At 34.1% G+C, this 14,088-nt stretch overlaps 1 protein-coding gene across 1 annotated transcript in view; it reads left to right on the top strand.

The window, feature by feature from the left end:
- Nucleotides 1–14,088, top strand: part of CDH18 (cadherin 18) — a 327,191-nt gene that overhangs the window by 237,690 nt on the left and 75,413 nt on the right. The window contains exon 6 of the mRNA XM_072411849.1: nucleotides 3,121–3,302. Within this exon, the coding sequence (XP_072267950.1) occupies nucleotides 3,121–3,302 (182 nt within the window). The remainder of the gene's footprint in view (nucleotides 1–3,120; nucleotides 3,303–14,088) is intronic.

A 14,088-nucleotide genomic window follows, 5' to 3' on the forward strand; every position in this document is an offset into this window, starting at 1 on the left:
GCGCTGTACATTAAATATAAAGTGAATGTCTTGGAGTGGCTAGGTGAAAGTCCTGACCTTATTCCAATATTATGTTGTGGAAAGACCTAATGCAATTGTTTCATGTGAGGAAACATTTAGGAGTCCAAGTCCATCCAAGAGAAAACTTCCCAGAGTGGATGTACAGGACTGCACAAAGCTGGTCACATGAAATACAGAGAGCTTGATTCACTTACTTTTTATGTTATTGGATATTTTTTTTATACATTTTTTGAAATTTAGTTTTCAATAAATACATGACCAAATATAATATTATGTGTTGTATATGTTTCATTTGTTTTACTAGGTTTTCTTCATCTACTTTTAGGACTTGTTTGAAAACTTGAAGATGTTTTAGGTTTTGTATGGTATTGTAAAAAAAAATTGTCGCTTAAAGCAGATCTAGCATAATAATTTTAACATTAAATAAAATGAATATATAATAATGAAATTTAAAGATTAGTTTTGCATCTGAGGTATTTCTCAATGTAGTTATTATTGTATTAGGTATTCCAGATTCTCAGAAGAGAATAAGGGTAATATCATAGAAGCTGGAAATTTAAAAAGGAACTAGGCTCCAAAAATGTACTTTGAGAGCTGCAAGTACTTACTTTTAAGTGCCAAAGGATGAACAGGGTTTTCCTTCTCTTTCTTCGTTCCCATTTTCTATATCTGTGCTGTGTTCATTCTGTAAACTTATTGTTTATTTTATATGCTTTTTTGAAAACATGTCCAATCTGTATAATCTAGCCAACCTGAATGAAGATAAACAAGATGTACTATAAATATATACATACTACCTTTATACAAGGGCTTTTTAGCCTGATTTCAGTTTAAACAACATGGGGCAATCATTTATCTACTAAATCTAAATAGGTTTACTGATCTAATGTAACATAGGTATGCTTCTAAGGTAATAATACCAAGTCAGTAAATAGCTTTTTGCATTGTACTTTAAGGCCATGTTCAGGCTAACAGTATTTTACAGCAGAGTTTACCACTCTTAGAAATCTACAGTAAAAACATAAGGCACCCACGACTAGTAAAAGGCTATCACTTCTAGTTTGCATGCAGCACTAATTCAGGTCCATTGAGTCTACATGTAAAGCCAAAAAAAGCTTTGCCTGCCTTCTCGCAGATAAACATAAGATCTAGTGTTAAACATTTTTTGCAAACGGTTTTAAGCAGTAAAACCACTCAGAATTGCTTGCAAAATTGCTAGTCTGAATATGGCATAATAAACAAAGATTTGAATAAAGTCCATAATGTGAAAGTTTCTTTTACTTTGTATGATTCAGATGACAGCTGATCAGCCTGTGAGTTATGACTTTGCAGAAAAGTCCATTTTGGCCTCTTTCATCAAGATCAACAGCAATTCTTGTGTGCTTTTCAGAGCAGTATTTCCTAATTCTCTTTCCACTCCGAGAAATCACAGCATGATTATCTGACTTTAGCTTCAAATATGAAATAAGAATCCCTCTCTTTTCTCTGTTAGCTGTGCAGAATTTGTAACACGGCAGAACATGACGTATCCAATGGAAATTAGTATTTTAGTGTCGGTCGCACAGCCATTTCCCAGAATGGAAAATAAATAATGTCTCTTCAGCTCAGCCTAAAATATTTATCAGTATGTTGAAATATGAAATAGTGAACTGCATAATGTAAAGAGGAGATATGATCCTTAGGCTACAGATTTCCATATCAGTCTATTCCTATAGCCTGTGAATGTTCTGGTTATTTTAATGTACATCACTAAGAGAGCATAACAACATCAGCCAGATCTATTAAAATGCAATGTATTGGTTTAAATATTATTAACTATGAAAAGAATTGCTACGTTTGTAATGAAGGTTTCTGTAAGTGCTTGTGTGTCTTAACTTTGCTGCTAAAGGGTATTGTCATGGTCAATGTGCACATTATGGTCCCCTTTACAAATAAACACTGAAATAATGCTGTTTTGGGCCCCTTAAGGAAGTATTGGTAACTGAGTAATAAGCATGTTAACCTTATTCTACCTTCTGTAGTGTAAATACTAGTACTTACTATTCCAACTAACAGTTATGATGGTAAAGCATCAATTCCTGTAACAGGAAGATGTGAATGTCATATGTTTCTTCTCAGTAAGTATAAAAATCTGCCAGTGGACATTTTATTGTTAGTGGACAAAAAATAAACTCTGTAGTAGGTGCCAGATTACAATAAAATATGCCCCATATAAAATATTCTATCAGATGGCATTAAAATAAATCTTATACTTGTGTCAGAGAATTAAAAAAACATTTTGCTTGTGTTATTGGACCTTTTAACTTCCATACTTGGTATCAGTGGGAAAAAACATAAAAACTGCATTATTGGTTTAAGTGGGAACAGTAATAAAACACAATTGTTTGCTTTATTGGGAGCAAGTATAAACCAGCTAGTGTCATGGGGGGAGTAATTAAACGTAGTGCTTGACATCAGTGGGTCCAGTAATAAATCACGGTCATTGGTGTTAGTACAAGCAATGGTAAATCACAATTGTTGATGCTAGAGGGCATAATATAAAACACCCCATATTGGAGTTTATTAGTTCACTTACTGGAGCCCATGTTGTGGCATCTCTGGCTGAATCATGGCCATGGCCAAAACCTACATATTTGCACTTGGGCATCATTTTACTCTTAGCAAAGCAAGGGCTATAGACTTTTTTTGAGTTTTATTACTATATTATTATTTATTACAGTCACAATTTTTAGGTTATTGTTAATAATACACAAGTACTTGGCACATAGACAACCACCAACAAATGGATTACAGATGTCAAATAGACACCAAAACATCTTTTTTTTTTTTTCGAATATTCGCTATATAGCTTGTGTAAAACTGTAAAATATTTAGCAGGCGTATAAATGTTTGTGATGTTTCCTTTAACTGTGCACATTGAAAATACAAACAGAAGTTAACTAGGTCATTTTATATTGCATGGTAATTCAGCAGCACATTCTTTGGTAAATCAAGCCCACAAATATTAATGTTCTTGTTTTTGGGTTTTGTTTTTGGACCTATATGTTGATCATATGTTGATAATGTTGATCATTTAATTTTTGACAAATTTTTCTACAGAACATTATCAACTTTATGTGCCTGAATCGGCTCAAGTGGGCTCAGCAGTTGGCAAAATCAAGGCAAATGATGCAGACATTGGACAAAATGCTGACATCAGGTACTCAATCATCAATGGCGATGGTGTTTTCTCCATATCTACTGATAAAGAAACAAGAGAGGGCATCCTTATGCTCAAAAAGGTAAACTCTTTTCTTTGAATGTGACTTTATTATGTGTGTGTTTATTAAGTGTTTGGTAATATTTGTAATCAAGGCAATAAAAAGATTTCAGACCATGTGTAAAGGTTCTGTAAAAATGTGTGTTGGTACTGGACTATACCAGGTTAGAAAACTTTGAAAGCTAAGGAATTCAGTGTAGGCTGTTGATATTGTCAAGGGACCAAAGGAAGGGTCTTTCAAACCCAAAGCATGTATAATCCTGATTAAAAATCACCCCTGCATGAAGTTTGATCTGATCTGCTCTCATGATCCTGTTCACTGGCTTCAGTAAGGCTGTCACGTTTCCTGGTCCGCTTTCTCTTTTTTTTAGACAAACAGGAATATGTGATCAAAAACACTTTATTACTTCTTCCAGCCTTTCAATAAAAAAAACATGAACATAAAACAAGAACGTTTATAGATTCAGTAGCAGCTGAGAACTATGTGAATAAATGAAGACAATGCATGCAATGTAATTTCCACCTCTGCATATTTTGAACTGGCAAGAGATAACGTATTGGTTGACCAGGCAGTTTTTAATATTCTGGAAGCGTTACTAATACCTTTCCGCACAAAACTAGGGCAAAGGAAAATTATGATAACTTATCTTTTGCTTTGCAGGTAAATGTCTTGTCAATCATTAACATATGTATATTGTTGCTTAAAGTGAACCTTGCATTGAAATAAGATGTCCTACTATTTAATATCCTTCCTCTCCAAAGAAAAACAATGGGTAAAATAGCAATGCAAAGATACAATCTTGCAACATTTAGAATCCCCAGTTTTTTTGGAATATCATGGAAAGTCAAAATGATGATAATAATGCCTAGAGACTGAAGTAAAGGCGTGTTCAGATGGGCATGTGTTTTTCAAACCACTGCTTTAAATCTGGATAACTTCTGAACCAGTACTAAACAGCCCGAAACAATAAATATCATTGAAATAAATTAGTTATAAAACATAAAGTTTTAAAATAACTGTTTTGAAAAAAACATTAGGTTTCTAAAAGTGTCTTAATTATTTTTATTCTACTGTTAATGATTGACTATTGACTGATAGACTAAGTAATCACAGCACACTTTGTAAAGAGAACATTTAGTAAAACAGTTTCACAGAACCTGTAATGTTCATGTCTGGCCACTGTGTAAGTAAAATATGTTTCAAAAATATTAAACGGTGCCCTATTTAAAGTCATATAATACCTTGGTAAATTACAATAGATAGAAATAATTTTGCAATAAGTAAAATACTTTTTTAAGTCATACAGTAGTTTTTTTCCCACATTTATTTTTAGCAAACCTAGTTTAGTGTTAAAGCTTTTACTTTTGCATGCTGAGTCCATGTGTTGCTTTGATGATTTTTCTTTCATTTAAAAAGCTTAGCATTTAAAAAGATATTCACTAAATACTTTTTTTTCTTTTTACTCCTACTAACTTTCATTACAAGGAAGAAAAAAGTTGTAGGGGTTTTGTTTTCTTCTATAAGTTCCAGATGAAAAGCTACAGTGTTTGGTTTATGCTATCTGTTTTTTTCCGTAACTTCATAAAAGCATTTTAAACTCCTTTTTTTTGTAATCCATTTTTGATATATTACAGTCATTTTTCATTGTATTGACATTTTTACAAGAAAATAGGCATCCATCTGCCTCTATCTTCTTCAATCCATATCTGTTAAACATCCTGTATAAATGTACATTTTCTTATACAGACACAATTATGCTTTAATCTTTCATCACATCTTTTTCATTGTGGTGTGCTTATAAACCAGGAATGTGAATTTGCTTTTAATGAATTCAAATGACTCATTTGCTCAACCTTTGGCATGCTAATTATCTCCCATCAGTATTCATGTGACTTACATCAAAATTAGCCAACATAAGCAAAGCTAAGGAAGTTTCATATTTCAGTACATATCAAACATTTATATAGGAAATGCATGGCGATGGCTATAACAGCATTATGTGGACACTTTAATAGATTAAACATTCTGAAAATAGATTACAAGTATAAATGCAGATACAGATAATCTCTTTTTAGTTCCTGCACAATCTGCTTCCTGCTGTCAACAATAGCATAGATTTTTTTTTTATCAAAAATTAACTGATCAAATCAAAGTGCAGGCTGATAATTTGTATTATAGTTCTAACTTTATATACTACTACTGGTTTTTATTTCTTGTTTTTTTTATTTTCTAATATTTTATTTTCTCAATATAAATTAAAGCGGAAATTAACCTGCACAACTCACCTATCCCCATGCCATCGCAGGACCACCATCTTGCTTCTTTTCTTCTTCCTAGAAATGATCGTTTGGCATCTTGATTGGCCGTGGCCGGATCATGTCAGGCATGCAGATGTTCATTCTTCCCCATCACACACAAGGAAAGCCAGGATTGCCAGGCTTCCCTAAAATTTCCCTGGCGTGATGAGGCAGGCAAGATGGATTATTGCAGAAGGGAAATCGTCTGTCCCTTTGTGCAAAAACCACCTGCCTGATCCCGTATTTTTTAAAGTGGAACTTTAGTTTCACTTTAAGCTACAACAGAAAATCAGGTATTAGTGATATTAGTGCACATACAAACAATAAAAAAAATGGGAATGTTTGCGAGACTTGAGAATGTTGACAGAAACGCCAATAAGCTTTTTTTATTTTATTGTAGATTTCCATTCACATTCCTTCTCTAACATTGCAAATTTTCACAGATGAAAAGGCTTTCCCTTGCTGTATTGTAGAAATAAAAAAATAATTAGTGTTTAGGGACAAAGACAGTCCTTCCCACATAGTCTCTTATTCCTTATTAGCACACAGTGTCAGCACTAATGGTTTAACTTCAGTATCCATTCATATTGTCGGATTGTGTGCTCCAACATGTCACAAGAAGAGACACACTTGCTGGTTTGCCTTGGAATTTGTAAATTAATTGCACATGAGAACTACAGTGATTTTTTTTTACTTCATCTCTTTATAATATGTGGTAAGTGATTTGGATTTGCTCCTTTCTTCCCTTATCCATTTAACACTAACGGTACTTTATGTGATTATTAGTCTGTTTGCTTTTATCTCTCCCCAAAGAAATATCACATTTAAATGCACCTGTGTCTAATCCCACATCGCAGGAAGTCGGTCCTGCACAAAATGTTAACACCCCTATACCACTTGATCACATTACACAAAAAGTTAATACCCCCCAAGGGGCCATGGCCACCACACCTTTTTTTAGACAATTCACACAATGCAAAAATGGGAGGGGGTACCCAAAACATGCCCCTGTACCAATTTGCAGTAAGACTTCCAACGAATCCCAACTAAATGGTATAAATTTATTGTATCACATATTAACTAAAACAAAGAAAGAGGTTCTAGAAATGGGGTTGAGTTTTTGTCCAACTAATACCTGCGATAAATTTGACTTTATTAGGGACATTCATCTTTTTGCTAGGGATTTATTTTTCAAAGCTTTGCAGAAAAAAGTTCAGGCACATATGATCACAGGGATTTTAGAATAGACTGTCAGCAATTTGAAGCAGCAAACTATAGAACATTTAGGGATTCATTAGAGCTCTGACAAGAAAGCAACATGACATCAGACGAAAGTACTTTAAATGTGGGCGTTAATAAGTGGAAATGTTTTTTACGTAGAAATCCCCATATTTTTGCTTTTTTACAACAGATTATCAAAGAAGTGAAGGAGTTTGATAATAGTGTGATAAGAAACAAGAACTTATCGCAATCACATAAACAAGGTTTATATGCCTTACAGAACAACCACACAATAATAATAAAACCATTGGATAAAGGTGGCCATGTGGTGGTAATGGATATTACCCAATATAAACATATGTGCTGGAAAAATTTCAAATAACCATGATTGGTATCACAAAATCACCCAGAAAAATCATGATAAATCATGGTATGACAAAGCACCCCAGACACAGCTAAAGAGTTCAATTTAGAGTTTTATTCAATTATCTTGGATGCATTGGCAAGAAATATTTTTGACATTAATCTACATTTGAATTCCAGAATATCAAATATCCAAAAAAGCCTACCTTTTATGCACTGCCAAAAGTGCATAAGAGTTTGGTAAACCCACCTGGCAGACCCATAATCTCTGGAATTGATAGTATTTCGACAAATGCAAGCCATTTTGTGGATATAACTAGGACCATTTGCATATGGTCTACCCTCCATTTTGAAGGACACTCCAGAGCTATTAAAAGTTTTGGATGGCCTATGTGTACTCAAAGAAACCTTGTTGGTGGGAATCGATATAGAAGCATTATATTCGAGTATCTCCCATTAAAAAGGATTGAAGATAGTAAAACACTTTTTTGGCAGAAAGAAGTAGCGAGCTAAGGGGAGAAAATAGATTCGTACTTGCTCTCTTGGGATATATACTTACCAAGAATGTTTTTGTATTTGATAAGTGTACCTTCCTCCAGATGCAGGGGGTTGTGATGGGGACCAAATGTGCCCCAACATATGCCAACCTGTACCTGGGGGTATGAGAGAAGGAGATGTTCGCAGATGACGCCTTATATACCTCGATATACCTTTGCTACATATTATTGTGGCGAAGGTATATTGACGACGTGTTCATGTTGTAGACAGGTACTAATACAGATCTGAGTGACCTTATGAGAAAATTAGGTGACAATTCTGTTAATTTAAAAATCACATACCAAAGTAGTGGTTCACATCTATCATTCCTGGATATAGAAGTCCTGACCTAACTTTAGACTAGTTGCAAGACCTCTGTAAAAAAACATTGGTCTATACTTACCTCAGTTCTGACACTAAGTTTATTCCGTCAAATCCACAATTTACTTTCAGGAGATTGACCTCCCTGAGAGAAAAGTTAGTTAAAAGCCACTTTAGTAACAGGGGTGCACAAGAGAGACAGAAAAAAGTTGGCACTTACCCTTGCGGTGGGTGTAATTATTGTGAATTGATATACACGGATAAAGATCAATTTCAAATACCCATTATGATCAATAGAAATTTGAATGGATTTGTGGATTGTAGTAACGAAGGAGTCCACATGGCCTTTTGCAATTGCCAACACTTCTACATAGAGAATACTAAGAGATGTCTTCGCAAACGGATGTATGAGCACATAGACAACATAAAAAGTGGCAAAATCATTACTCCGTTAAGCTATCACATAGAAATGGATCATAAATTTAATCTTGATGAAATCTGTTTTATTGAACTAGAAAAAAATCAATTTTAACCCTAGAGGTGGAAATTATAATAAATTGATCTTACAGCAGGAGACAAATGGATATTTGAATTTGAAGCAACTAAATACCCCGGTCTAACTGAATGTTAAACCTATAAATCCTTTCTGTACATTTATTAGAAAATGTACAGAAACATGCGAGGGGTTGAGAAAGGTTTTGGTATTTTTTTGTTTATGTCATTACAACACTCCCTATATCCAGCAGGGCATGTAGCGTCCTCTAGTGCTGCTACAGAGGGAAACCCTCTCTGGCCCTGGGAGGAGGAAGTATTGTCCCCTTTGGGATGCCGCCCGCAAATTGGGTGGCGGTTTTACTTTTGTTGTGGATGCAGTTAAATCTAGGAAAGTGGAGGTAAATGTGGTATATTCAAATTTGATACTAGAATATGTCCCTTTGAGGTTTACACTATACACTATATATTGTTTGAGTGAGTTGAGCAGAAGACACTGCGCTACAAGCATTATACTAGTACTTGTGTCACAAAAGTCTTTTTGCATTATGTAGGACACGGTTTAAATACATGGAAGCTTTGATCTATTGGTAGTTTGTATAATTAGAATAATTCAATCACACATGGGAATTTTAGGATGTAATGTAGCACTGACACTTTAAGATATATTGAGGGTATTTGTTACGTTTTAAGAGTATTGGGGGCTTTTTTCCAATTAAGATAAGGTGTTGAACTTATATACTCAAAGCTTCACCACATATGCTACTTGGTGACGTAAGATGGTACTGGTCTAATGATATAGGGTTGTAACACATAGGGGGTTTAAATACAATTATATGAGATTTTATTTTTAATTATCACTATATATGGCAAATGTTTTAACATCATGGTAATTGGTCACTATGGTAGCACTGTTGAATTGGTTGAGGCCATAGGGGTATATATTAAAATCCCTGTGAGATTTTATTTCAATGGAGGAATTGAATAGTTTAAAGTGATTTAGTTGAGAAACCTGCTTGATGATGTCTGCTTACCATGGTCTCTGAATCTACCTCTCCATATACCATTCAGCCTTAATATATGGAGAGAGTTTTTGAATATTTATGATTAGATTTCTGAAATGTGATAGGTAAGTAAAAGAAAAAAATGTTTATTATCTTTTTGCTAAATTGATAAATATTGAATGATTTTACATATATAATGTAAGAAATGTTGTTAAAAATACTGCTTTTTGACAAATTGTTCTCCCTGAAGAAGTGGACTAGCTCCACGAAACACATCGAGGAGTTTCACACACATATGATCTGCATGAATTGGAGACAAATTGTTTGAACAACTGTTTTTAATATTTAAATTAATGTTCATTATGTTTTATTTAAAATCAAAATCTCTCAATGTGCTTTTAAAATCAGATAATTTTTGGAGCATCTAAGTCACAAATTTAAACTTGTATAAGATTTGCCTTTAAAGTCCCATTACCCCCCCCCCCCCTCCTTGTGTCCAAAGAATTGTTAATTTTTTGGATGTGGCAATTTTAATGCAAATGGGTTACCTAATTGGTGGTTTATTGGACTGTTTGCTTTTATCATGTACTTTTTTCTTTTGTATTTATACTATCCATGTTGATTGTAGTTGTAGGGTTCCCAGTTTATCAGGGCTATATTTGACATTGGTTTCTGGGATTAAAAAGAGATTTTTCAGTCCTCACAATGTCATCTTGTTGGTTTTATATATCTCACTGTGAGACAAATCTCTTGATGTCAAGGAAGTCCATAAATCTTTCATAAAGTCCTCATCTGTTCTCAACCACAACCAAATAAAAAAAAACATAGTACATGGGTAACTCTGTCTATTTAACATAAAGCATGCACAAAAATATCTATTGAACAGCCTTGATGTTGTATATATTCAAGTTTATTTTTTATTTTTTTTTGCTGTATTGCTGTCTAGAGAGGTTGTCCAAGGATAGCTTCATGCATCACAGCAGCCCATCTGAATCAGGGTTTTGGCACCCCAGGGTTTCTTCAAGGATGGCCAGGGGTTCCCCAAACTGTGGTTAATTGATGTCACATTTGATGATACCTGTATAGTTCTGGGGCCAACACCATTTGGTAGAGCCAGCTGCATGAATCTAATGATGTTTTTAGTTTTCTAAAACAGTGTTTTTCTAACCAACACTGTAGTGGGGCAATCATTACACTGTCCAACATTTTCCTTAGGGAACCTTTAAAAGCATTAAAAGAGTTCCCTAAGGAAATGCTGCATTTGAGGTTTGGAATAAAGGTACAATCATAAAACACTTAGGAGCAATGCTAAATGCAATTCACATACACAGAATGTATTACTTCTTTCCTTTAATGTTAGTGCATGACTGTTATTCAGTCATATGGATACTCTGGGCCTGATTTATTAAAGCTTTCCAAGACTGGAGAAAATACACTTTCATCAGCGAAGCTGGCTAATCCAGCAAACCTGGAATGAATCTGGTCCAGGATTGAAAACATTTGCTAACAAATAGCAAATTACTTTTAAGAATACCATTCCAGGTTTGCTAGATAACCCAGCTTCACTGCTGAAATTGTATACTATTCAGCCTTGGAGAGCTTTAATAAATCAGGCCCTCTATTTCACTGCTAAAAATGCACACCTATCTCTAGTCTGGCTTATTGATATCTATGTCATTTGTGGTATGTGGATCTTATGTTATAATACAGTATATTGTAACAACCTTTTTTAGCATTGTGGCAGACTCAATTATATGATGGCAAATTCAGGTGGTATTTGGCACCATGATCCTTAGTTTGTCCTTGAAAAGGAATTGACGGGCCTGGATAGGGCCACAATTTATTGTGTAGCTGCTAATTTGTGTCACTTTATTTGAGTGATCCAGGCTTAGAGTATCCTGGAAGGAATGGGTGGGCCAGGCACTCCATCCCTTTTCCAAGCCAGGAATTGAGGATGGACCTGAAGCACCTGGACATTGATTATAAAAAATTACCTGTTTTTGAAACAGGTGGCATTGATGACTGAGGCCAGGTGGGGATCAGGAAGAAAGGCTGAGCAAAGCCTGTGAGCTGGGGGAAAGTCTCCCAATGTTTAGGTCTGGTAGACCAAAATGTGTGTGTTTAATTGTCATGCTGTGAATGAGATTAATACCCTGTGAGAGAAAATCCTGGATTTTGCTGTATTTTTGAATCTTTTGAAAATAAAAGTGGGCAAAGCATCCTGAAACTGAATTTAAAATTTGGAATACCTCTCTGCAGCGAGAGGGGTTTTATGCTAATCTTCACACTATGTGAAAACTAAATGTCTTAAACCAATTGTTATTTTGTGGTTAATATCTAACCTCCCTAGCGGTTCATTTCTTTCCGGTTTCATATGTCTAAAAGCGGTAAATTGTTTTTCATGAAAATTTATTTTACAGTATAATATAATAGTATGAGTATGATAGTTTGAAGTTTGAAACACAAAATCGTGTAAAAATAATACATTGAATAAAATAAAAAATCTATATATTTAAAACATTTTTTTTTAAATACATATTATACTCATATTAATATATATACTGTAAAAAAAAAGGTTCTTGAAAACAATGTACTGCTTTTACACGTTAATTTGTTTTTGGTGTTGGTTCTTGTCTTTGTTTCATAAAGGTTGTGTTGATTATTTAGAGCTCATAGTATAGGTATAAGGGGAAGAAGGGGAAAGAAAGAGGTTTCAGGCTCAGGAGGTTTTTGTGCAAAAATAAATCAAGTGTGTATTTTTCAAGTTACAATTAATACATACATCAAAGGTACATATTATTTATTTTAAGCTCAATATCCAAATGCCTGGTATTGTCACAGGGTATGGATACTTTAATCTAGACATAAGACACCTTCCAATGTCATACAAAGTACATATAAAGATTGAAAACAAGGTAAGAAGGGGACCTGTTATGGTTGCATGATTCTCAACGCGTTTCGCCTGTTATAGGCTTCTTCAGGGGTATAAATTTGCAGAGGTTGTATGATTTCTATATTGTACAAATACAAGATATAAACATATAGCATATATATTGTCAAAGATTATTAAATAATATAGTTTTGTTAGAGATCTAGTTTGTAATAAAACATAATAATCCTTCTTTTTTATGGATGTCTAGAACTTAATAATTCCACAGTTAGCTACGGTAAACCTTCAATTGAACAATCAACATCTCATTTTAAACTTTCATATCTGATGTTTAAAAAACAACATATTAATGTGATTTTAATCAAATTAATAACAAGGGCAATAGTTTACTCATGTTTGGTTGGGGTGCAGTCTAGGTAGGGGGTAAAAGAAGCAGTATTCAAGCTGCATGCTAGTGAAAAAAAAAAATATATATGTATATATATATATATATATATATATATATATATTTTTTTTTTTATTTTTTTTTTAGGTATATAATGTAGGGTAAGTAATGAAATATAGAAACCACGAAACTAAAATAAAAATATAGATAAAAGTATGGATGTTACAAATACAAAAGGGTGCCTACCAGCTTGATATGTCCAAGCCCAAAGCAAAAAGATGCCACACATACACATACATACACACTTGATTTATTTTTGCACAAAAACCTCCTGAGCCTGAAACCTTTCATTCCCCTTCTTCTCCTTATACCTATACTATGAGTACTGCTTTTACACATATAAATCCAATGTATTGGATTCAATACAGTTATTTTGTATTGACTGCAATACTAATGGATTTTTGAATTTTATGCCCCACCGGCAACGCACACACGCTTCGGCGTCACCGGGAACTCTCCGGTGACTCATCGGATGCAGAAGCCGTCCGGAAGGAGACGGAGATTGCGGCGATGGACGACGCTGGACGCCGGTGGATCCGGTATGGCTCTATTTACTATTACCTCCCATAAGATTACCTACCCCGAGGAGGACTCATTGTTTTTTCTCTAAATGGATCAAGTACATTGTACATTTCACATTTTCATTAGTCTAGATTCCAATACATACTCCATGAGCTAATAAAAGCTAGGACAAGCTCACCTATTTAAATGACATTTTTAAATTCAGACATAATTTTAACTAAAATTCATTTTTCAGGCATTTTAGTCAGCCAAAATAAATGGGCACACATTTGCTAGTAGTGCAATTCATTTTGGTATAGAGCATGAACATAGGAATATTTTATTTTCTTAGGTCTGGCTTTCATGTAGTCAGCAAACAATAACCTAGAACCCAGCTTCACTGATTCTCTCTTTGTTTCTTTATAGACAGTATTTTTATATAATCACCTATGCCTGTGAAAGCCAACCCATGCAAATGCATTTCACTGTCTAATTGCCTGTTTTGAAAATAAAAAGAGAAGACACCATAATTAGCGCTACCTTTGCTGCTTATTATTTGTTCTGACTCAACATTACAATGGTAGATTAAATGATGCTGTCCTATTTATTTCTTTACATTTCTCACTATGTGGTTAGTGTCACTTAAAAGAAAATAGATGGGTTGATTTTAGGTTGCAGACTTGATTAGAAAAAGAAACACTCACAGCTCTAATCACAGGAACTCTGCTAAGTAAGT

This window comes from Pyxicephalus adspersus, chromosome 5 (genome assembly GCF_032062135.1).
Source record: "Pyxicephalus adspersus chromosome 5, UCB_Pads_2.0, whole genome shotgun sequence".
Taxonomy (NCBI): Eukaryota; Metazoa; Chordata; class Amphibia; order Anura; family Pyxicephalidae; genus Pyxicephalus; species Pyxicephalus adspersus.